Source organism: Canis aureus, chromosome 37 (assembly GCF_053574225.1).
Source record: "Canis aureus isolate CA01 chromosome 37, VMU_Caureus_v.1.0, whole genome shotgun sequence".
In the NCBI taxonomy this organism is placed as follows: Eukaryota; Metazoa; Chordata; class Mammalia; order Carnivora; family Canidae; genus Canis; species Canis aureus.
In genome coordinates, this window is record NC_135647.1 from 5,728,492 (window position 1) to 5,753,161 (window position 24,670).

General features: G+C 41.4%; 1 protein-coding gene across 1 annotated transcript; it reads right to left on the bottom strand.

Annotated features, from left to right (window-relative positions):
- Positions 1-12,035: 12,035 nt before the first annotated feature.
- On the bottom strand, positions 12,036-14,166 carry HDGFL1 (HDGF like 1). The gene has a single exon (XM_077885799.1). The coding sequence runs from the start codon at positions 14,007-14,009 to the stop codon at positions 13,278-13,280; it is 732 nt and encodes a 243-aa protein (XP_077741925.1). The 5' UTR covers positions 14,010-14,166; the 3' UTR covers positions 12,036-13,277.
- Positions 14,167-24,670: the final 10,504 nt, after the last annotated feature.

Below are 24,670 nucleotides of genomic sequence, written 5' to 3' on the forward strand. Positions count from 1 at the left end.
CCCCCCATGTTTATGGGTCAGTATCACATATTCATCTAAGCCAATGGGCAAACATTCACCTACCACTCCTGATTTATGCCAAGGTGCAGAACCCACTGTTAGAGCCTCATCTGTCTGGATGTGAAATATTCCTGGGGCTGAGCCTACAGGGTTTCTAGTGAGCTTTCATTTCCACATGGCACAAAAGACATTAGTCAAGTTGACCTTGTAGGATAATGCTGTCAAATATATATTTTCACTATTCTCATATTTCTGGTTTCCTTGATTGAAATCTGGGATGGTAAGTGGTAGCAAGTGGTTCCAGTCCTCAAACTTAGGAACCAAAGTCTGACCTCGTTTGTAGCAAAATGAAATTTGTATTTTAAAATGTTTCGTATTTTCTATCGCTTGTAAGGGTGGCTTGCCCAACTCTGTAAGGAAAGCAGTTACACTGCCCTGACGCTGGAGGGTTTTCTTCTGGCCACTGTTAAGCTCCTGGAATGTCATCACAATCAGAGCTCACAATCAGAAACCAGAAATGCTGACTGTCATGGAAAACCATATTTCTGGGATTTGAGGAATGAGTCATTCTGGTCACTAAAAATAAAGCTCTGTTTGCCAGAAAAGAAACAGTTGACACTAAACAAGACTGCGAAATACTTTTTTTTTTTTTTTTTTAAGTGCAGGGGGAACATTAGATTTGGGTTAAAGACATGTGTTTTATAACATCACAACAATAAGCACTCACCTCCCTGTTTATAGAGAAACAGTTTGAAATAAGTCACTCACACCTGCAGCCTTCATAAATCTCAGCTCCTTCCACACACCTTGAAAGAAACTTAACACCTCTTTAAATATGCATTGTAAACAATATTGACCAGGAGGCGAATATAGAGACAGACGGTGGATAAGTGCTTGAGGATTTGGTTTAAATCGTTATACTCTCTTCATTTTTCAAAGGACATTAGATCAAAACTCATAATCCATCCTTAGAGCTCACTCAATAGCCCTCTTCCTAATTAATGCAAAAATATTCAAATGTTGAGCTTTTAAAAACTTTTCTGTGAAGTTATAAATGCGAATCTACAGCTTTCAGAAATTCTTTCTTATAAATTTCCAATGTAAATTTGTAACTTGCTACCACAAGGGGAAAAAAAAAAAAGCTTTTACTATTATCGTCTTAGAAAGGAAGATGAAAGTATTTTATCATAAAGAAGGTTGGGGCTCTTAAAAAGTATTATTATTATTTTTTTGAAAACATATCTAAACACTTGCTGTTTTGCATGTGTAGAGAAATTTGTTCTTCTTAAGTAACAAGGCATAATTTTACATAAAAATACCTCTGTGGTTGATTCCCCCAAATTTCTCAATGAGCGTTTCCTGTGAGTGTTCTGAAAATGCCAGTAGAATCACTTGATAAGACTCAAGATAGAGCACAGCTGAGGCCAGAGTTGCTCACCAAGAAACATCAGGAGAACAGAATCTTGGCATCGTTGCAAACTACATGACATCTGATTGTTTCGCTTGGCTTCAAAAATTTTCCCGCATCCCCTTTTTCACTTTTCTTTATGACCTTTTTCCTTTCATTCCCTTTATCTTTAGCTTCAACTTCTGTTTATGATTACAACTGTTCATCAACTAAATAGGACTTCATAAGACCGATACTACTACAAAAACCTAAGAGTATATTTATGGGTGTAGTAGCAGAGTCTAATTAGGAAATATATTAATTACCTGTACTGTGCACATTTGCGTTAAAAGGAAATCTGGCTCATTCCAGCTACATTTAAATTCCAGATGAAGATGCTAGCAAATGTAGGAGTAGATCAAGAAAGCTGAATCAAGTTTTATTTGTAATAGAAGAGCTCATAAAATGTATAGATGTTGTCCAAATTAAAATGTAAACAACTGATGAATGTTTCAGTGATTTTACCTTGTCTATCTTCCTCTTAAACTCTTAAATTTATGGAATAAAGTTACTAATTGAGGAGCACCTGGGTAGCTCAGCTGGTTAGGTGGCTGCCTTTGGCTCAGGTCATGATCCTGAGGTCCTAGGATGGAGCCCCGCACCAGGCTCCCTGCTCGTGGGGAGCTTGCTTCTTCCTCTCCTGCTTCCCCTGCTTGTGCTCTCTCTCTCTCTCTTTCACACACACTCTCTCTCAAACAAATAAAATCTTTTTTTAAAAAAGATTGAAGTTACTAATTGAGACGATCACAAGTTACCTCATACTGCCTAATGTGAGACATCCATTAATTTGCTACACATCAATGTTTCCTGGTTACACCACTAAAATGATTTTTCCTCTCTGAAATAGCATCCCTATTTTCAGAGAGTCCAGTTGTTATTGAGTATTGATACCTTCTCTAGAGACAAAAAAAAAAAAATAGCCCCTGAAAAGGGACCTTTGGTAAGGGGAAGCTATTTTACAAATGCAGGTGCTGCTCCCTTGGTAACTAGGGCAACCTCAAAAGAAGCCATAAAACTTTGTCTGCCTGAGAACTTTCCCGCAGGTGTGCAAGATTGGGCAATTCTCTATTGATTGATTTCCTTGGTAAAATAAAGTTGCTGTCTTTGAAACACCATAAACAATATTTTTCCATGGAATTATTTCTTTCTTTATTAATTTGTTAGGCCTTTATTCTGTGCCTACTAAAGCCCTAGCACACGTATTAGGTGTTCGGAATTTATTTCAGTTTATGGCTGTGCCAACTGTCTGAAATCTCAGAGACAGTGACCAACAGAGAGGAAGACCAGAAGATTCGTCTAATAGTTGATGCATTTTATCAAGCTTCAGGAGCACAGCAGGAAAGCAGGGCCTTTGGTGACTGACTGCATGTATAATGAGCAGGGCAGCAAGGTTAAAAAGACAGCCACACAGTTACAATGAATTCAGCAAACTACATCTCACTAACACATTGTGGTGTGTGTGTGAGTGTTTAATGTATGAATTCTGAGCTACCTTGAATCAGTACCAGGCTCCTTCTAATTACTAACAATGGCGAGTCTGCCCTCTCAGCTGCAGCTGGATGCCCCAGGCATCTTCATAGCAAAACCAACAAATGATTGGAATATTATGATTTAAACTCAAAACCAAAGCACAGTGGGAGATATTTTTTACCAGGCTGCTTGAAAGTCTTGTGTTGAGGGTTTGTGAGATCATATAAGACGCAGAAGGACAACACAAGGTCATATACATCCCATATACAAAGAATAAACTGGTTTTCTAATCCTTTTGCCAGAGCTCACAATCTGGAGAATGACATAGGATGGATAGTAGGGTCCCGTGCACATCGACCACACTAGTGACCTCAAGTGCCCTGCTATGGATAATGGCCATTAAGAAGAGGGGAGGTGGCAGCAGAAAGAATGGCCTCATGGACACAGGCTACGTCAATTATTTTTATGATATAATTCTTGGGGGGCATCTATTTATTTCAACAACCAAAACAGCTCTCCAAGTACAGCATGAAACACCCTGTCATTGACCAGATGTGGTATAGGGTTGATTTATTTTTCAAAATTGATGAATATGTAGTATCTATCTTGAACCCACACAATCAGGGGGGAAAAAAGGTTGAATATGCAGCTTCTGTAAAAGAAGTTTATCTTTGACTCTGTGAAAACAAATGTGGCAAGCTATGCCTCTGGTGGGAAGGTTTGGGGACCACTCTGTCTGCCATTTTTAACCTGTTCAGTATCATTTTTATTCAGCTTTGAGGGAATCTCTCGAATCAGAGATCATGGGGTGAGTACAATTAGAGGGACTCCTGCATGGTGTGATATAAGTGCTGGGGGTGGGGAGGAGACATGAGAAAGTAGAGTAAGTCTTGCGCTTGGGCTTTTTGTTCCAGAGTGAGCCCTGGGGATGTAAAATATCATTTTCACCATTCTCTCTCTTTTTAACTGATAGTATCAGAAATATTACAGAATATCTACACTGAGTTATGTCTGCTTGGCATTCAAACATTTATATCAACGTGATTAAAATATAGTCAGGGTGCCCATTTCTCATGACAGCCATAAGAAATATGAGAAGGTAGACACTCAGCTCCCTCATTAATTGATGTGGTCCAAAGAACTCTCTTCTGCTTCAACCAAAGACCTTAATGTGGATTTCTTTCCCAAGGCTGTGACATTCAGACCTAGTGGCAAAGGCTGCTCACAGGTGAGCAATTGTTAGGAATACCAAATCAAGTAGAAATAGCAAAGCTATGCTTTGCTCTGTAGTGTCAAAGGGGGCTTTTAATGTATCCTAAGCTCATCTCTTTGTACATTCTGCACCATCATCTATCCCAGGCTTATATTGTTCATCTAAAAGACTAGCATTTCAAGGTAGGTTTTACAAAAATCCTGGATACCACAAGACCTCTCCTTGGGTGACTGGATAATATAGGACCCTGGAAACATATTTGATTTATGTCTATTATAAATCCAGACTCTGCTCCTGTCACGAAGAAACAATTCAGGTCCTAGACCAGAAAAACAGAAATGGAGAAGGTTTTAAAGCCTAAAACGATCTAACTGTAGCTAGAAACTCAACCTACCTAGACGTATCCTTATGAAATCGAAGTAAAACCTTGATTTTGATCCTTACAACAGAAAGTTGTCTTTAGAATATTTCCCACCTGCACACACACACTTCCCTCCATGTACGCACTCCAGCAGGAACCACTCAGTTTATGTTCAGGGATGTTAGCTAGTGAAGACTGGGGTGGGGAACTGTTTGGGCCAATATACTGACCCTGCAAACCTTAAACTATAGGCATACAACAACAACATGCCCCATGGAGTTTCCATGAGGCTGTACTGGCATCCGACCTTTACCATAACCCACGTCTCCTATGTCTCCTATGAAACTAATCTCACCCGCGCACATGCTCTCTGGATACTGAGGTGTGCTGCCAACACCTGCCTACATTGTTATTCCATTAATTTCAGTTAATTAATAACAATGGGTGACTCTTTGTGAAGTGATCTGATAGGTATTGCTGGAGATCTGGGAAATTTCATGGCCTCTGTACTTTCTATTTGGGGAGAGAAAAAAAGCTGAAAAATGTTGAATAGCATAAAGATATAATCTCGGTCTATACCACGGTGTGAAAGATGCCACATGGATGTGTGTGACAGCTTGGCAAATAAGTGGAATTGAGCAATGGTTCTCATTTCAAGTATTAAAGTACTTGCATGTCTCTCTCTGCTGTGAAGTGTGATATATTATAAATAACATTATATGTAGTATTAAAATGTAACTATTATAAATAATAAAGTATTTGAGTGTGTGGATTATTTAATTTTCATAAATATATTGATTCAAGGTCATCTTTGTAAAGATGCTGCTCTATTCACTTAGATTCTGATGTGATGGCTTGAGAGACAGGGGAAAAGGAGAGCCCCACGGGTACATGTACACTTGGCCACTGCCCTCATTGAGTGGTTTAACACAACACAATCCTTGCCAGCTACTCTCCAGCCCAGCTTACCCAGCTTTGTTTTTCCCTGTATCTTTTATAATCTTCTAACATACCATAGAATTTCCCTACTTATTAAATTTATTTTTCGGGCAGCCCAGGTGGCTCAGCGGTTTAGTGCCACCTTCAGCCCAGGATGTGATCCTGGAGACCCGCGATGGAGTCCCGCGTCGGGCTCCCTACATGGAGCCTGCTTCTTCCTCTGCCTGTGCCTCTGTCTCTCTCTTTCTCTGTATCTCTCTTAAGTAAATAATTTAAAAATTTTTAAATTTATTTTTATTTGCCTCTCTCTCCCTGCTAAAATGGAAGCCTCAAGAAACCACGTTGATATAAATGTTTGAATGTATCTCAAGCCCCTGGAAGACCATCTGGCACACAGTAAGCACTCAATAAATGGGTGCTATTGGGGCACCTGGGTCGCTCAGTCAGTCGAGTGTCCGACTTTTGCTTTCAGCTCAGGTCATGATCTCAGGGTCCTGAGATGTAGCCCCTTGACGATCACTGTACCAAGTCACTCCTAGAATCCAGTGTCAGGCTCCCTGTCAGGCTCTGAGCTCAGCACAGAGTCTTCTTGGGATTCTCTCCCAATCCCTCTTCCCCTCCTCTGCTCGCTTGCACTCTCTCTCAAATAAATAAATAAGTAAATAAATAAATAAAATCCACACATACAGAGATGTTTACTGGCATGAAAGTCTCTGGGATTTTTTTTTTTTTATGCCTTAAAAAGACTGAGAATCAGTAGCAGAGACAATGGTGCTATGAATTCACAGAAAACCAGAAACATTTTGTTGTTTTAAACACCTTAACATGAAGTGAGCCACAGACTTCCTTGGAGCCTTACAGTACACAAAATTTAATTTTCCTTTCTTGGCCATTTCTGTGTCAAATCCTGATATTAGCACATTCTGAAATTTCCATGGTATTCCTTCATTGTCTACTTATCTGTTTCTCCACTAGAATATGAGCTTCATGAGGGTGGAGAGCTTGTCTGTCTTGTCACTGCTTTATTCCCAGTGCCCCCAGCAGGCCCCACTGCAATGCAGGTACACCGACTCATCTGTACCAAGAATGCTCTTCCCTCCAGCTCCCCCAACCCACTATCCAAAATGTGGGAGAGCAACGTTTTTATGAGGTTTTTAATAATTTAGCAGATTTTTAATTTTAAAAAAGAAACAAGTGACTCTCATACCATGTAATGCTGACTCTTGTCTTTTCCTATTTTTACTTTTATTTTAAAGAGATGTTCGAGGTCCTCTCCTCAAAGCATTCACTATCATCAGTACTTCTGTCCCAACATCAAAAAATGAGAGCAAGGACAATAAGGAAAGAATCGAAGTGGATGATGTGCAGGCTGAAAACCAGACACTCCTGAAGAGTGGCCCTCAAAGAAGCCACTGCATCCAGGGGAGAACCTGTGACTGACGAATCCTGAGCACCCAAAGAATCACAAGTGAGAGGGGACAGTGGGTCTTGTTGACAAGTGAAGAACAGCAGGCAGTGAGAAAGGAGCCGAGCTGAACATATTTTTTAATGAAGTGTTAAGTAGATCACCAAGTGCGGTGGATAATGACTGCGATGAGAAGTCAGCCAGGGTGTGAAAAAAAAAAAAAAAAAGCAAAATTAAGTGACACTTGGTAAATCACAGGAGGACGTGAGTCTTGACAGGGTTTCTGGAAAGAATGGTCAATCCCCTGTAACACTCCAGTGCCTTCTAGTAATCAAATTGGGCAGCTCATTAAAATTACGTGTGAACAGATAGGTACCCTGGCAAAAAGGCAAGGGAGCCAAGAAATAGCTAGAACAATACAATTACTATTTCTAGCATTGGAAAAAAAAAAATCAGGTCTTAGGAGGTATTCGAGGAGGTGTACTTTAAAAAAATGCCCATTGGAAAACATTTGAGTGGCTCCTAGGGAAATAACAGGAACAATAAAAGCAGCCACAGGAGGGATGAGTCATGCCAAAGAGGAGGAATATTTAAAATTGGATATGTCTGTATAAAATAACTCCGCTAACAGTGGGGGAATTTAAAGAAGCTATCTGAAGAGCAATATGAGGAAATGGGAGAACAAAAGATCAGTTTCTGTCTGTGTATGGGCGGCTAAATATAGCACTGTCACGTACATCTCCACGAGGGAGATGCTTGGCATCTGGCAGAGGCCTCCAGTGTTTTCCTAAATCAAAATGTTAAGGTGGGCTCTGATGACCTCAAATGGGATGGTCGCTCTGGACTACGTTGCAGGGAAGGGAGCCTGTTTTGTGCTGGGTCCTGTGCTTGACATTTTAACATATATGAGCTCATTTGCTTTTCACAACAAACCTGTCACAGGAAAGTCATTATCACAACTTTTAGCTGAGGGAAACTGAGATCACGTGGCTCTTAAATCGCAAAGCCAAGAATTAAATCTGAGTTTGGATAGCTCCAAAGCCAGCTGCCACGAAGCTGATTCTTTCATTAAAGGAAGTTGATAATGAAGTATTATACTACGCAAGAGAAAAATGTAACTTGAGGAACCAGACATTGTGTTGAGTATGTGATTCAGATGGTGACTTTGGATGATTTGATTGACTTTCCTTGGGCTTCAGTCTTGCTGAAGTTTGTTATTTTATGAGAGCAACACCTACCTATATATGGTGACAAAATAATCTTATTTAATAACCAGGGCCCACACCTTTTAGAAAAAAAACACACACCCTTACAGTGTTTTACTCGGCATCACAGAATTCCACAAATTTCCCTCCGAGGACTGCAGTGAGAGTGGGGGTGATTTAGTCATTCATCCATTTCTTTATTAACAACCATTTACTGAGAGCTTAGTATAAACCGGGCACTTTGGTGGCTCTTAGAATAAGTAAAATGGTCACACTTCCTGTCTCCATAGAGTATAGAGACGAGTGAGTGATACAAACCAGTAAAGGGATCTTACTGTTTTACTGAGCATAGGGGAGCAGAGTAGATGTTGTTATGGGAAATCCAGGGTCTTGTCCAACATTGGAGCAAAACCTAATTCTGATGTAGTAATTTAGGGAAAGCTTCATCAGGGAAAGAGGAAATGCAGCTGTTCGTTTTCTGGGCAGAAAGAAGAGCTTGTCGCCAAGTGGTAAAAAAACGAGAGAGACAAGGGCACTCACCAAATGACCCACAGTCCTCAGGCACGGACCACACACCAGGGCAGGAAGCAGGTGAAGCTTGTTTTTCACTGGTCCCCATGCCAAAGATTTGACCATTCCATGATGAGGAGTGCCCTGGACCAACAGATGCCTCAAGCTGCCCCAGGCCATCTGGAGCCCTTTGCTGCGATCTCTTCTGTGTGCTCTCCAGCAATTCTCAAGACCATTTCAGTGAAGTTGAAGTTTATGTGTAAAATCAAACTGCAAAGAGAAAATCGCCTGCTGTCAGAATTACTCTAGGAAACCACTTAGGAGGTCTCTATTTTAAAGATCTTAAAGTCTAATACAGTCAATTTTTCCACCAAGAGTGGGAAACATAAGTGTTTCTATGCAAGCCAGATAGTTGGCTTGTGAGATTGGGGCCATATTGTGTAGTGAACAGATCCTGTTCCTTTAAATATATTCCCTTCTGAGAACTCTCTATATACCAAGTGAGGCATCTATATCACAAAAGGCTGAAGGAATGGCAGATCCAAGTTCTTGGCATACTCACACTTTATTGTTGTATATATTTTGGGCTGAAGGGTTAATACAGGCTCCCATCTGAAGAAGGCAGCAACCAATATGCTCCCTTGCCTACCTGGGCACCCAGGCGTTATGAAAATGGGGGACGTAAAATCTGCACATGTCATTAGTGAACAGGTCAGTTTACCCTGCTTCCCTGATAGGGTCAGAACGTGTTCAACTTCACATGTGACTTTTATTCTAGAACCATGATTATAAGGATATCTGACAGCAGACTTTGAAGCATTTAGACTATATCTACTGTGTGCTTATAATGGGGATAAAATATCAATGACACATATTTCTTTCTCCTCCATTTAGTGGGAAACCAAAAAAAACGAACAGGAAATTAGAATACAGTCAGTGTGAGCATGGAGCACTACAGGAACACATGGGGTGTCTCTTCCCTTGAGTGGTTGGCCAGGTCCAGAAGAGGGGGGCGGTGTTTTCCAAATGCAAAGAGCAGCATGTGTGCACAGCATGTGTAGCAGAAGCTTCTCTTTGACAAACGTGTTGACAATGAATGAATAGAAAATGCCCTATGTGCCCTGAATATCTACTATATTCCCAGGAAACAAAAAACAGAGGTAGAGACCGCAGAGAAGGATCAGCACCTTTGGTGAGAATTTGCAGGACAGGTTGAGAGCTAAAAGACAGACACAAAATTTACAACCGTCAGTGGCAAAAGTCGCTTGCCAAAGTGACGTAATCAGTGACGTTTGTGTAAAATATCAAATGCTTGGAAAGCCTTACTGAAGCCCGTATGCTAAATGCATCTGCAGATCACTGACAACATGCTGAGCATGCATTTGCATGGAACACTTAAACAAGATCTTCCGAACACTCATGAACACCTTTGGGTACCTCCAACACCGCATCGGCAAAAGGCCCAGCAGTTCTCTCTGTTCAGCAAGGTAACTAGTTATTGATCAGTAATTTTGTCACTGAGGCACATGTGTTTCAGAAGAAGACAAAACCATACAAAGAAACAAGGCCCTGGAATTACCGAGAAACCAAAAACATTTTACAAAATAGCATCGTTTTCAGTACACGCACACACACACATAAGAAACATTTCTTGACCACAAAAGCATACAAATAGGGTCTGCTACGTCAGAGAAGAGGACTGAGAATACAGATTTTCCACATTTCCCTTTATTTATTGAGTCTCAATTGTGTTTGCTAATTCCTTGTGTCACTGTTCAGAGATACCCTTAGTTGGATTATCATTTTCACTACCATATTATAGTTGCCGGGAAGGCAAATGTATGCGAGGCTTCCTAATAAACACCAACTTTTTTCTATCCCCAACATTAGAAACAAAAAAAGAAGAAAGAGATAATACAAAGAGACTCAAATGGTCATAATTTCATTTTCTATCTTTCAGGTTATTGAATCATTTCAGAAGATGTGCCTCCATAAAAACCTTATCAAAATCACATGCTTGCCTGTGGCAAATATACCAATCTATATTTGAATTTCCCATAGTCACATACTTCTTGAAAAATAGGGAATGTGCAATTGTCCTCATCATTTCACCAAGTCCTTTAATGACAAAACAATTGTCAGGTACCCCAGATTTTTTTTTATATACCCACTAGCAGCGTTTGCTAATACATTCTTTGCACATACAAATTTCTAAATGTTCAAAATAGTAGAGAAAAATAAGTACTCCCATTTTGTTCATTAGGAGGTCTTGTTTACTAGGAACCCATAAACTATAAAAGACCAAAGCATCTGTAACCTTTGAATCTTGGCTCAACTCACTAGTTGTCTCACCTTGGTAAAATACTTAGCACCTCTGAACCTCAGCTCTCCCAGCTTTTAAACAGAGGATAGTAGGTACCTAACTGGGTAGTTGTGTAATAAAGACATTGTGTGTAGAGCATTAATTAGCTGCTCTCATGATTAGTTGTTATTAATCTTAAAAGAGCAGTTTTGTGAATTTCTGACTTCCTAGTTAGTGCTTTTTTTGAATGTGTAATTCAAGGGACAAAGCTTAGGCTGGGACCAGCAAAACTTGTATTTGACTCCTGAGGGTCCTGTGAAGTATAAGAAAAGCCATTTCACCTCTCTGAACCAAGCTGTTTCCAATGGAAAATTTGACTATCAATGTCTACCTTCCCAGATTATTACAAAGATTGAATGAGGTCATTCTTCTCAGCACCTGGTCAACATTCATTGAATAGTAAGTTCTAGTATAGATATGACTGCAATAGTGGCAGCTGAAAAACAAGGAGTCATCCTGATATAATGCCTTGGAGGAAAATAATATCTCGTACAGGGCTGGAAAATAGGGTTGTCTTTAGTTGCCAACCGTGCTGGTTGGGAAGGGCCTGGCGTGTTCTACGAAAAGGACTCCAGTATTTACTAAGCCTCCACATGCATGCAGTGTTGACAAATACCTGGAAACCAGCATGTGATCATCATTAAGGATATTTAAATATCCTCAGATATATGCACAAAACCACTGAAGAAAACAAAATATTCTGCGGACATGACATATTTTAAGAACTGGAAATACAAAGCAAGGGCCTTTTATCAGGAGAGTAGTGATGAGATCTGGGAGGGCAATCACAACAATTAAAGGAAGGATCCATCCTCTTACCCTCCTTCTGCTCTAAATCTGTTGTCTGATAAAGCAAGCAGAGTATTAGAAACCCAGTTATAGTCCTAAGGGGGTCACCATTCAAACATTTTAAGTTGACGTCTTTCCATTGGTCCTACACAGCGTGGGGAGACTACTACAGATGGTGTAGAGACGTTGAAATAAGGAAGTTTTATTGGGGCGGGGTTTCTAAAATATCCCTGTACCTTACAAACGATTGCCTTTATCACAGGATGTACAGAAGGTAGGAGGGGCATTAACGTTAATGGCCAATTCTTAAGGAACCAAAGGAACAGACCTGAGATTTGTTGAATCAACAGGTTTTATTTCCTGGAACTGAAATAGTTCAGTTCTCAACTTCCAAAGCTAGTCAACAATTTTTCATCAGAGCCCATGGGAGAGGGGCAGGGGTAAGGAGACAACAGGGGAAAGGCACATAGAGAGGCTCCAGGAGAGGCTGGGAGGGGGCACTCACTTCCCTCTCCTCAGGAAGTTACATTTCAGGTCTGGTGACAATGCTGAGGGGGCCAGAGTGCGGAAGGTGGATGGGAAATGGCACTGCCCGGGAACATCAAAGCCTTAGCTACAAAAAGAAAGTCATCGAATCCCAAACAGAAAGGGAACCTCCTAGTCCATCTCTGAAATGGAGTTAACAACGGCAGAGCTGAGAGCGGACTGAAGGCATAGCTGAGGGTAGTTTTCATTTGTCAAAAAAAAAAAAAAAAAAAAAAAAAGAGAATCTTTTCATTAAAACAAAGTTTCCCAAACTATGTGCCTTTTCCACCTGAGTGACATATATGACTGACTGCGGGGTGGCCTTGAGGCTGCGGAAGAGGGAGAGGGGTGGCCAGGCGTCGTCCCAGAACATCCCCTATAGCCCCAGAGATCTAAACAGGGGACAGGTGTGCCTCACCACTTCCATCCAGAGAGCGGGGGCAAAGCTAATCCTCCCCATGTCACCAACAACTGGGAAGCTCCCACATTACTGGATGAAAAATGACAAATCCCAGAACTCCCAAAAGGGACTCAGAAAGGAGGGAGGCCCTCCCCGAGAAGCTGTCCCACTTTTGGTGCATCTGAGCAGCTGGGGTAAGAGGCAGCAGGGGGCGCGGGCAGGAGCCCCGGGGGCTGCTCCTCACCAGCACCACCGGGCCCTGCAAGTCACCCCGCAAGTCCCCCGCCGCTCCGTATCCCCGATTCCACCGCAGACGTCCAGAATGCCGGGGGAGGGAGAGGCGGGTGTCTGCCAGGCCCCAACTGAAGCCTTGGGAAACAGTTCCAGGCCGGCAGGGGCTCGGCGGGCGCCCCTCACCCCGGGGGCTGGAGGCCCTGACCCAGATCACAGGGTGTGGGGAGCACAGAGCTGGGGGCCGGGCGCCCGCCTCTGCAGGTCAACCCCGGGCGGGGGGAGGAGAGCGGGTGGGGGAGGGGGAGGGGGAGGGGGTGGGGGAGGGGAGGCGTCCCAGTTCGCAGGCCGCGGCCGGTTTCCCCAGTACCCGGCAGGCCGCGGCTGGAACGGGGCGGGGGCTCTTCCAGGAAGTGGGGGCTACGGGCTGGGGCTGTCGCGCTCTCCCCGCCGCTGCTGCTGCTCGGCGCCCCGGGGCTCCTGCTCCCGCTCCTGCTCCTGCGGCCGCGGCTGCGGCTCCCGCTCCGGCTCGGCCTCCCGGGGACGTTTCGGGGCGCCCTCCGGCAGCTCCCCCGCGCTCCTCTTGGCCCGCGCCTGCTCGGCCCGCTGCAGCTCCTCCTCCCGCTGCAGCTGCTCCTCCCGCTGCAGCTGCTCCTCCCGCTGCAGCTCCTCCTCCCGCTGCAGCTGCTCCTCCCGCTGCAGCTGCTCTTCCCGCTGCAGCTGCTCCTCCCGCTGCTGCTCCTCCCGCTGCAGCTGCTCCTCCCGCTGCTGCTGCTCCTCCTCGGCCCCCACGTCGCCGCGCGGCTGCCCCGCCTGCGGCCCGGCCCCTGCGCCCGCGCTGGCCGCCCCCCGCTGCTCCTGGGGGGCCGGCGGGTCGGCGGCGGCCCGGACCGAGGGGTTGTTCTCGATCTCCCACAGCCCCTCGCTGAAGCCCCTCCTCTTGCTGGGCTTGCCGAACTTCTCCTTGGACTCCTCGTAGGGGAACAGGTGCTTGGGGCCCAGGAAGGCCGTCTCGTGGGTCCCGAAGAAGAACACCTGGTAGCGGTTGGGCTCGGCCAGGTGCTCGACCCGGGCCGGCCAGTGGGCGTAGCCCTTCAGCTTGGCGAACACCAGGTCGCCGCTCTCGTACTTGCGCCGGCAGCACCGCGACATGGCGAGGCTGCGCACCCGGCCTCGGCGGAGGCCCCGGCCCGGTGGAGGCCCTGGCCCGGTGGAGGCCCTGGCCCGGCGGAGGCCCTGGCGACGCCCGGAACGCCGGCGGGTGGCGGCCGCTGGGCTGGGCGCGCGCCCTCCCCTCGCCCCCCCCGCCCCCTCCCCGCCGCCTTCCCCCCTCCCGGGCCCCGCGCACGCCCCGCACCCCCGCACCCCCGAGGGTTCCAGCGCGCACACGGCATCATCTCCGAGGCCCCGCTGTGCACGCCGCGATTTCTAGAATGATGGAGCCCATAGCTCGGCCACCCGGTGGCCCGGTGCCCCTCGATCCCCAGGGTCCCCGGGCCACGAGGACTATGTGGTGCGCGGTGAGCCAGAGGGGCCCGGGAGGGGGTGAGATGGGCCGGTGTGGTTGGCGCAACTAGGTGACTCGGTGCACCCAGATGTGGGTGAGACCAGTCACAGGCTAGTGCAAACTCGAGGTGTCCGTGCGGGTGCGTCCGGCCTACTCGGGGCAGCAAACCACTCTGGCCTCAGGAGCCTCTGGTGGCCTGGTTGGGTCAGTGGTTTCATTGGGTTTTTCTGATTTCTTTGAGGCTTGACCCTGAGGCCTCCTCCAGGCAAAGGGATGGAGTTAGCGACACTGTTAGGATGTCCTGAGTGCACATCTTTCTGGAATCCAGTATTCTGAACCGGTAGTATTTGGGGTGGGGGGTGGGTTGGGAATCCCACAAAATGTTTCTATCAGCTGCATGCCCAGGTCAAACCAACCATATCAAAATTTCCCACTTTGCGTGGCAGGTTTGCATCGCAGGCTGGAGTCAGACTTTTTTCTTTGCGTGATTCTACTGTATGGTAAACAATGAGACTTAATGACTGTAACACAAAGAGTAGACCAAATGCTCTCAAAATCTTGCTACAAGAGGGGGAAAGGTGGGATGGTTGTGATTACGAATTAGATAAAGGTCTGCTCATATCAAATATGCTGTTGGTAACTAGGCCTTCCCGGGGGCCACAGACAGAGAAAAAAAAAAAAAAAAAAGCATTATCTCAGCTGAGACACTATTTAAAGAAGAGACATTTCTCCAGATACAAGAGGGATTCTAAACTGATACTTTGGGGAGTTTCCATGTAACTGCATTTGTTAGAAAGATGGAGAAATCCATCTTTTTTTGAGTCCTGTGAGCTTCCACTTTGAAGCCTAGCCAAATTTATCAATATGAGTACTCTTGGCTATTATGACAGACACCCTTCAATATTAATCATGTGTTTAAGTACACAGATGTCCTTTCCTAGTGTAACCAACAGTGACCAGTGGAGAATTAGAACCATTAACCAGTTTCATTACAACGCAGATTTGTTTCCTGTTTCCTGGGTTGGATGATCACCAATTTGCCTCTGGTTGGTGGAGACCTGCTCTGGGCAAAAGAAGGCACCTTCTCCCAGTAAGACAAAACAAAACCCTGCACTTTGATAATTCTAAACAAGTCCTTGTAGCTTTTTCTGTCAAGCCATTTTCTCAGAACATTTTTTTTTATGACATTCTGCTACAAAGATGAATCTGATAACGTTTCCTCTTCAACTTCATAGAGAGGTTGAAAGCACCAGAAAACTAGAAATGTTTAGTGGCTGTAGAAGATAAATAGAACATCATGGGCAACTGTGGAGCCCATGGTAGGAAGGAATGTGGAGTTTCTGTGGGCAGAGGCCTTACTACACACATGCAGCCTTTTTTTTTTTCTCAGCCCTCACTATGCTGCACTGAAGCACAGATCATGTAGCAAAGTCGCTCAAAGAGGAAAAGTCTGGTTAGACAGGATGATGGCCAGAAAAGACATTTAGTTGTGCCATCCCATCAGTCTGAAGGCATGACGAGACCTAAAAACCAATAGCTCAAGGTGAGTTTGATTATGGGCAAATGGGCCGTAGCAGTGTAATCCAAACATCAAAGATCATGTGTCATCAGGGTCACAGCAAGTAAACAGGGAGGTGTGAGGGTATTATTTGGAGGGAGCATTTGAGGAGTAGAGCAAATAACCAAAAACGTATCAGAATCTGAAACAAAAAGGAAACAAGCAAGAAAGTCTAGTAGAGAAGCACCCAGAACTGCAAAGAGTAAAAGAAATTCTATTGGGCACAAATGATCATTCTCCTGTCTTCACCCCTTATCGGTATGGTGCTACAGGGCCAGCACAAAAGATCTTTATCTTTGAGGACTTGGAACTATAATTTAAGAGCTAAGCCACCAGAGACTTCACTAAAGAGAAACCCAAGCTAGTCTTCAACTGATGAAACGTGTTCTTTGCATAAATACAAAGGAATTCCAGGAGAACTCAGTGGGAGGGTGGTTGTTAGGACAGGAAAGGGGTGGTAGGAGACAATAAAAAGGATTCTCGAATTCCTCATTTGTTTGCCAGCCTCCTAAGGCCAGGAGTAGATAAAATGGTTCTGAGCCTCTGCTACATGATCTTAAGGTGATGAAGTAATACTTTGAATTTCTCTCAGGATTGTTAAAAATATTGATGAGATTATGGGTATGAAAGTCCCAACAATGGGTATGAGGGTCAGTACTAATAAAGTGTGAAGGAGAGTTTCATTTTCGGTAGGAATTAGGCTATTTTTTTAATTATTAGACCCAATGAGGATAAAGATCTAGTGAAAGGAGTCGATTCAGGAATAAGGGCATTGAAGGATGAAGAGAAGCCCTGTGCCAGCTGATTATCCATATGACATATGCAATGTCACATCCATCACAACTTCTACGGCAGCCAATGCAAGAGATTTTGTTATGTGGAAATACTATTTTTAAAAACAATATTCCTCAATGGAACTTAACTGCTAATGGTAGCTTACTCCAGAAGTGGGAGAACTGGACGAAGGTTGAGGAAAAGTGAAATTCATTTAAAAAGTTAAATAGGGACCATTTTCGTGGAAATACAATTCTTTTACACCTCTGTTCTCAGTGATGTAATTAAGTGGCATGATCTTGGCTTCTTTTACCCTTGAAACCAACTTATTTTTAAAAGTTCTTATCTGGGTGCCTGTGTGGCTCAGTGGTTGAGCATCTGCCTTTGGCTCAGGTCATGATCCCAGGGTCCTGGGATTGAGTCCCACATCAGGCTCCCTGCAGCGAGCCTGCATCTCTCCCTCTGCCTATGTCTCTGCCTCTCTGTTTCTCATGAATAAATAAATAAAATCTTTAAAATAAAAATTTAAAATAAAAAAGTTATTGTCTTTCTTGCTTGAAGCAGAGAGAATAGGGAAGTGGTGTTCATGATAACCTGGTTAGGTGTAGATTGGGCTGTCATACAAAATACTTGTGGGCAAGTACAATTATCATTTCTTAAAACTAGATCTCCAGAAGTGCAACTGTTTCTAATAGATCAAGATGTTTTAAATATCAAATGTACCAAAAACACCTGTTTGGCAAGGGGACCTAATTTCAGCAGAGGCATACCTTTTAAAACACCTTAGAATCCAAAATGTGCATGGCACTTCTCGGTTTCCTTCTCTGGAAAACTCATGATAGTATTTAAAAAACTGCTGTAGCAATTATGAAACACAGCTAATAAAACGTATAATTACACAAGAGAGACAATAGATACCTAATTGATGTTATCTTGTTTAATTAGTTTAAAATTCAATTAGTCTGATGAAATTATGATATAAAAAAAATGCAGTTGTTTTCTGTATGCTTTTGTCTTCATTAAAAATATTAGCCGTCTCCGGGTTCATACAACAGAAATATTTATACATGGTTGGTATGTGGGGTCAAGTCTTTTCTTTTTAAAATGTTCTAGCAGGCACAATTGTATGGAAAAGAAATCCCCTCCCTGACCATGGGCAGAAAATCCCCACACTGTCCTTTTTAAAAGCCACAGGAGATGCACTACTTCTATATTTTGTCTCCTTTATATTTTATCAGTGACCACTTAGCCTACCCCTTAAAGCCTCAGAGACTTCTGAAATCCAAGGAATCTGCTGGGAGTAGGATAAACTGTATCAGTGAGGATGTCCCAGAGCTAAAGGATAATTTAAGGAATGTTTCCAAGGAGCTGTATCATTATCAATTTGAATAGTGAGTCAAATCTGTCCCTAGGTTTGATGATGGCATTTGGGGAAGGGAGACAGAGGGTACAGATTTTCCAATTCCTGTATGTGTGCCACCAACTTGGGCCTCCTTGGCCAGTCACAAATGTTTATGGGGGTGACACATAGGAGGGAGCAAAAAGATCACAATAGTTTGCAAAACTGATGTTTTCATAGCTATAGAAAGAATATGCCACTTGAAAATTAATAAAAGTGGCTGATTACAAATTATATTTTATTATCCTGATTTATTGGGTGCTAGAAGATTTTACAGATTACTCTTTGGGAAAAAGTTAAAAATTAAATGTTTCAATAATATGAGTGTGTTTCTAATTGGAATCTTGCAGGATAATGTTTATTCAAACGGTCACACAAAAAAATGTATGAGTTATTTTTTTATCTATATAATTAGCAAAGTTTAAACAAGTTATCAATGCTAGTGAGTATCCAATAGTTGAGGATTGGAGGCATATAACATGGCCATATTCTGTCTTTAAGGCTTTTATAGTATAATTTAATGACTTTGAAAATGCTTAAAATAGGAAGTTGAATGAAAAGAAAGAACCAAATATATAATGTAGGCAATTTTTCAGCCTATGTAAAACCTAGTTCTTCAATAAACTTAAGACCCATTTGAGAGAAAAGCGGTTTCAAATGAGCAAAAAGTATGTGTCCAACAGATTGCCTGGGATCTATTAAATTTTCAACTATTATTCGTCATCACTATTAAAATAGGAAGCACTACTCTATTTTGTTAAAGTGCGAATCTTTTTTATTTTTGCTTCACGTGATACTTTTGAGGGGCTTACTATTGTTTCCCCCACACACACAAATTGCTTCTGGTTCTAAATGTAGCTTGATGTCTTGCCAGTGTTTCTTTAATCTTATAATTGCATACTTTTTTTCTTATCATTTGGAGGGAACATAGTCTTCATGCAATAGAAACACATTTTTGAAAGATCCAAGATCGGAAATCCCTGGGTGGCTCAGCGGTTTAGCGCTGCCTTCAGCCCAGGGCGTGATCCTGAAGTCCCAGATCGAGTCCCAGGTCGGGCTCCCTGCATGGAGCTTGCTTCTCCCTCTGCCTGTGTCTCTGCCTATCTCTCTCTCCATGTCTATCATGAATTAAAAAAAAACAAAAAATAAAATAACTAAAGCTTTCAGAAAGCCTCTAAAAGTTTTTGATGTTACAAACTCAGTCTTCACCTCAATACCCTCTTACTCTTCCTTCTAATAGTTTCATAGCTTCCAAAATAATTACCAAAATACTAATCTTTGGGGAATAAGTCATTTATACTGTTTCCATCTAAGGAAATCATCAACAATATGCATGACAAGGAAAAATAGGTAATTTTTAGACCCAGATTTCTAATTTTGAATTAATGAAAATGGTATTTGAAGATGGGCAATAATTTTGATTGAAGTTTTCATAATTTTTTTTAAGTAGACTTGTGTCCCTGAGATCAAGAGTTGGAGACTCAACCAACTGAGCCACCCAGGCGCCCCAAGTTTTACATATTTCATTATTACAAAATGCCTTAAATTTTTCATTTAATTTTGGATTAGAGATACCTGTATTGAGTTGGTATTTATCTTTCTAACCAAAGGATTATTGGAGATGAATGGCTTTGTCTTTTTAAACATTGTGAAAGAAATATTTTGCCTTCAGAACAATTTAGATTTCTCTAAATGAGGGAATATGTATATTATTTGTTGAAATATATAAGTACTCTAGGGAGTTTAGAGATTTCATATTAATTCAAAAACTCATAAAGCATGGAATAGAGATCCAGTAAAAGAAAGTCAGAGCATAGAAATTCAACATAAACCAGCATTTGAAGTGAGCAAAATCTTCAACAAGCATTCCTTCTGTCTTTTTATAGAGTTTGTTCATTATTTAGATGGAATCAGTGAGGGAAAAGCACTTTCAATGCCTCAGAAGAATGCTCCATATGACACAGATGATGACTCTTTGAACAAATGATGTTATCCCTTCTCTCTTTGGCCATTTTTCAAGGTAGACAAAATAGAGTATTTTCGATACTTATAAAATTGAAATACATACATAAGACACTTAGGATATAGCTCTTCAAAATCAGACATAACAAAAGTCCATACTCTATTCCCACTTGTCAAAGTATAATCATAATGAGAATATATTCATAAGTAAAATTATAATAGAGCTGCTGTTTACCATTTATTGAGCACTTACATGGCACATATTGATAGAAACACTTTATACCTGTTTTCTTAATTAATTCTTAAAACACTTTGGTACATTATACTGCTTTTCTTCTTTTTCTTTCTTTCTTTTTTTTCTTGTCCACCTATTCCTCATGAGCAAAGCCATTCAAAAAATACAACCTATCAGCGGCTAGAAAAGTTGGTTGAGAGAAAATGAAGAGAAGGACGAACCAAATACTAAGAAAGCAGAAATGTCACAAACTTAACAAGTTACTAGAAGGATCACAAAAGTGAAATGGGGAGTAGTTACAATTCCTAAGGTTACTCCAGTTACAATTTCAGTTCCATGTATATGCATTCTTATACTAAAAATAGTGAGTCAGGGGTGCACAGCTGCCTCAAGCAGAAAAGCGTGTGACTCCTTATCTCCAGGTCATGAGTTCGAGTCCCATGTGGGTGTAGGCATTACTTAAATAAATAAAACTTAAAAAAAGACAGTGAGTCAAATGTGTATCTATCTGCCTTTGATGACAGTGTTTGGAGAAGGAGATACGAAGAGGCAGATTTAATCTTAAGAATGGGCATCTGTTCTTACAATAATATGTAGAACAATAATTATGCTGATAATCGATGATGGGCCGTTATGTATAAAGGTAAAATGATGTTAGCTACACATCAAGTAATGTTAGCAGGGACATGGGATCTCCCCAGGTGTAAAGTATTACAGATAGAATGTCTACTTCTCTTTAAAATGGCTAGCCTTGGAGTGCCTGGGTGGCTCAGTCAGTCAAGTAACCAACTTTCGATTTTGGCTCAGGTTATGATCTCAGGGTCATGGAATTGCACCCCACATCAGCCCTATGTTGAGCCCCATGCTCAGCAGGGAGTCTTGTCGGAGATTCTCTTTCTCCCTCTCCCTTTCCCCTCCCCATCTCCCTCTCAAATAAATAAATCATTAAATGGCCAGCCTTTCTTTTTCTCTCAGAATAGTTATAACTATAAACTGCAATCACATAAGAGCATTTTTCAACATTTTCTTTTTAAAAAAATTTAAAAGGTTTTATTTATATACTTGACACAGAGAGAGAAGGAGAAAGAGCACAAGTAAGGGGAGCAGCAGGCAGAGGGAGAGGGAGAAGCAGACTCCCCAAAAAGCAGCGAGCCCAAAATGGGGCTCGATCCCAGGACACCGAGATCACGACCTGAGCTGAAGGCAGACACTTAACTGACTGAGCCATGAAGTGCCTCCCTCCCTTTTTTAAAACATTTTCAAAGGACATATAATCTGAGACTTTTGCAAGCTACCATATTGATTCATGATGACTGACCACGCATTTTTCTCTTGTCATAATAGCAAAGTCAATAAAATTTTCAATTAACAGATAAATCCAAAATGCCTAAATAGTAAATTGAACAATTTAATATTAATAATTAATAACTCTTCCACCAATTGTAACTTGAAATAGTTCATCGAATTTTGTCTTTACTAATTTTAGCTGTCTCACACATTTCAGGTATACCTGAAAAAAATGAAAGAATGATAGCATGTAGCTTTTTATATTGTGAAGGACTGATTTGATTTTGTTCAGGCTTCTGGTTTTTATTCCTGTTTGTTTTATAGGACTCTTATGACTTCACAGAGACTTTTTAGGCTACATATGTAGAAAACAGCAAACAGTGAAATCTGGAATGTAATGCATCTTTTCGGATACCAGTTCAGGGTCTGAGTGCTTATTGCATGCCCAGAAGAGAGCTAGTGATGTGGGAAAGACAACATGAGTATAGAATATTTTAACCAATGATCATACTGGGTATTCTATGTTACATCCAGTCTCTGATAATGTTTTGAAATATTATTTGTGATCTGCCTCATGATCTGTTTCATAATTGATATAATATTTTTGTATATACATTATCAACATGCATAAGCAAGCTTATTAATTGTTCATTCATATTTCCATACACCTACTAATATATTGTCTTCTTCATTTATCTGTGATAAAAATACATTAAGATTTTCCACGGTATTTCTAGATTTATCGATTTCCTTTAAGTTTGTTTCTGCTTTGTGCATTTTGAGACTTTATCGTTAATTATATACAAATTCCTTATTTTTATATTGTTTGGCTTTTATTAGAACTTGTATTTTATCAGAATGATTTTGCTCTATTGAATGCTTTTGCTTGAAATTCTACCTTGTTTGGTATTAGTATGCCACAGCAGCTTTTGTAAAAAGATTTTTTTTTAAGATTTCTCTTTATTTGAGAGAGATAGAGAGTGTGGGGGGGAGGGAAGAGAGAGAAAGAGAGGCAGAACGAGAGAGCAAGAATCAGAGGAGGGGCAGAGAGAGAGAAGCAGACTTCCCACTGAGCAGGGAGCCCTATGGGGCTTGATCCCAGGATCTGGGATCATGACCCAAGCCTAAAGCAGATGCTTAACCATATGAGTCACCCAGGCACCCTTGAAACAGCTTTTTTGTTGTTGTTGTTGTTGTTGTTGTTGTTAGCACTTAAGTGTTATAGTTCTTTAATTTTAACTTGTATGCCCTTTTGTTTAATGATAATACCCTTGAAACCAGTCTCTGGGTAGATTGCATTCAACCTAAGATTTTATTAACAGAAATTTAGTCTTTTTAACATTTTGTGATGGATTCTCACTTTGTGTTTTTGATTTACCATGACTTCGTTGTTTTTTTCTCCCTGTTTTTCTACTTTCCTGCAGACTGAAAGAATCATCATCATCATCATCATTATCATCATCATCACTACTACAGGTTTCCTTTTTGCTAGTTCCTTTCACCGGTTTGGTAACTCTCTTCTTTCAGAAATTACAACTGAACATACATAACTCTATAAATTTTCTAACCAGATCTGAAGACATGTGCAAATATCCCCAACACTCACCTTTGTAATTGTCTAAAATTTTACATCTTTAAAATTTCATTTTTATAAGTAGTTTATTACATTTATTCATATATTTTATCATTCATTTCTTCTACACCTTTCCTTTCCTTTGTATAAATGAAATACATTCACTCAATAATTGTTTTAGTGAGGGTGTACAGTAGAAGATAAATTCTCTTAACTGTAGATAGCTCAAAATATGTTTATGGTAACCTCACTGTTAAATAGTACATTAGTTGGGTATATGGTTTATAATTAAAATTTTATTTCTGCCAGAATGTGAGGAAGGCATTAGTTTGTTGTCTTCTACAGACTATTATTGCTGCTGAGAAGTGAGCCACAGTGCAAAAGGCATTTCTTTCCAGGTATCATGTCTTCTTTTCCAGTTATCAAGTCTTTATCCTCGATAAACTGCAATTCACTAAGACATGTATGGGCTTATTTTTACTCGTTACAATTGATACTTTAAGACTTTACTCTAAACTCATGTCTGTCTTCAACTCTAGAAAATTCCTGTTTTTAAATATAGCCTCTCAGATATTTCCTCAATCTCTTCTGGAACACTTAGATAAGTATATTAAATTATCTTGAACTGTAGCCATGTCTCTTATACATGCTTTAAATCTCTATCTACTAGGATACTTTCTGTAGGATTCCTCAAAACTACAGTCCCATGTATTTATTCCTGTGTCTGATTTAAAGGTTACACCAATTAGTATCATTTTGGTAACAATAGTTTGCACTTTACAAATTTCTAATTTTTTATATCTACCCTTCATTATTTTATTTATATCTGTTTTGGTTTCATATTTTCTCATGTTTTTCATGGAGTTATTCATTTCTCTATCCCTTCAGAGATTCTAAACATGCTTATTTTAAAACCATCATTGATATTTGTCTCTTATTTTCATTTAATCTGTCATGATTTCATTTCCTGCTGCCAACAGGTGCTGGCTCAAGGTTGTCGGGCTGCAGAGCTGTCTGTTTCTTTGTGCCTCTAGCAGAAGGAACATTACAAATGTCGTATCCCCCCTCCCCCAAATTAGTAAATCTGGGCTTTTTGCAGTTGCTTTTTCAGTGTCAGGAAGCTGCACGGCCCAGCAGCGAGACCAGCTCTAGTGCCCCCTGCATTTGAGGGACTTATTTCCTTCTACCCCACAGAATCCTGACACATGGTCACCTCTGCTTGCTTCCAGTCTCAGATTCATACCAACCCCCAGTGTTGGTTCCCCTAACACTTTGCATGTCATTCCATTTTTAGCCTATGGATACATTTAGTACTTTGAAGTTATTTAATTGTATCTTTTATATTTTATCTGCTATTTGCCATATGTTGGATCAAAAAGAGAAAGTCTCAAAGCTTGAATTTATAGCATCTTAATTAGGTATCAGGAAGTTATAAAATGCCATGCATACCCTTCCCTTAGCAATTTGCAAGTTAATTGAGGAGAAAAAATTCTATGTATGAAATATTTAGAGAATACA

Excerpts from the sequence above, each read along its gene's own strand:
- HDGFL1 (XM_077885799.1), bottom strand. The coding sequence starts at position 14,009 with ATGTCGCGGTGCTGCCGGCGCAAGTACGAGAGCGGCGACCTGGTGTTC.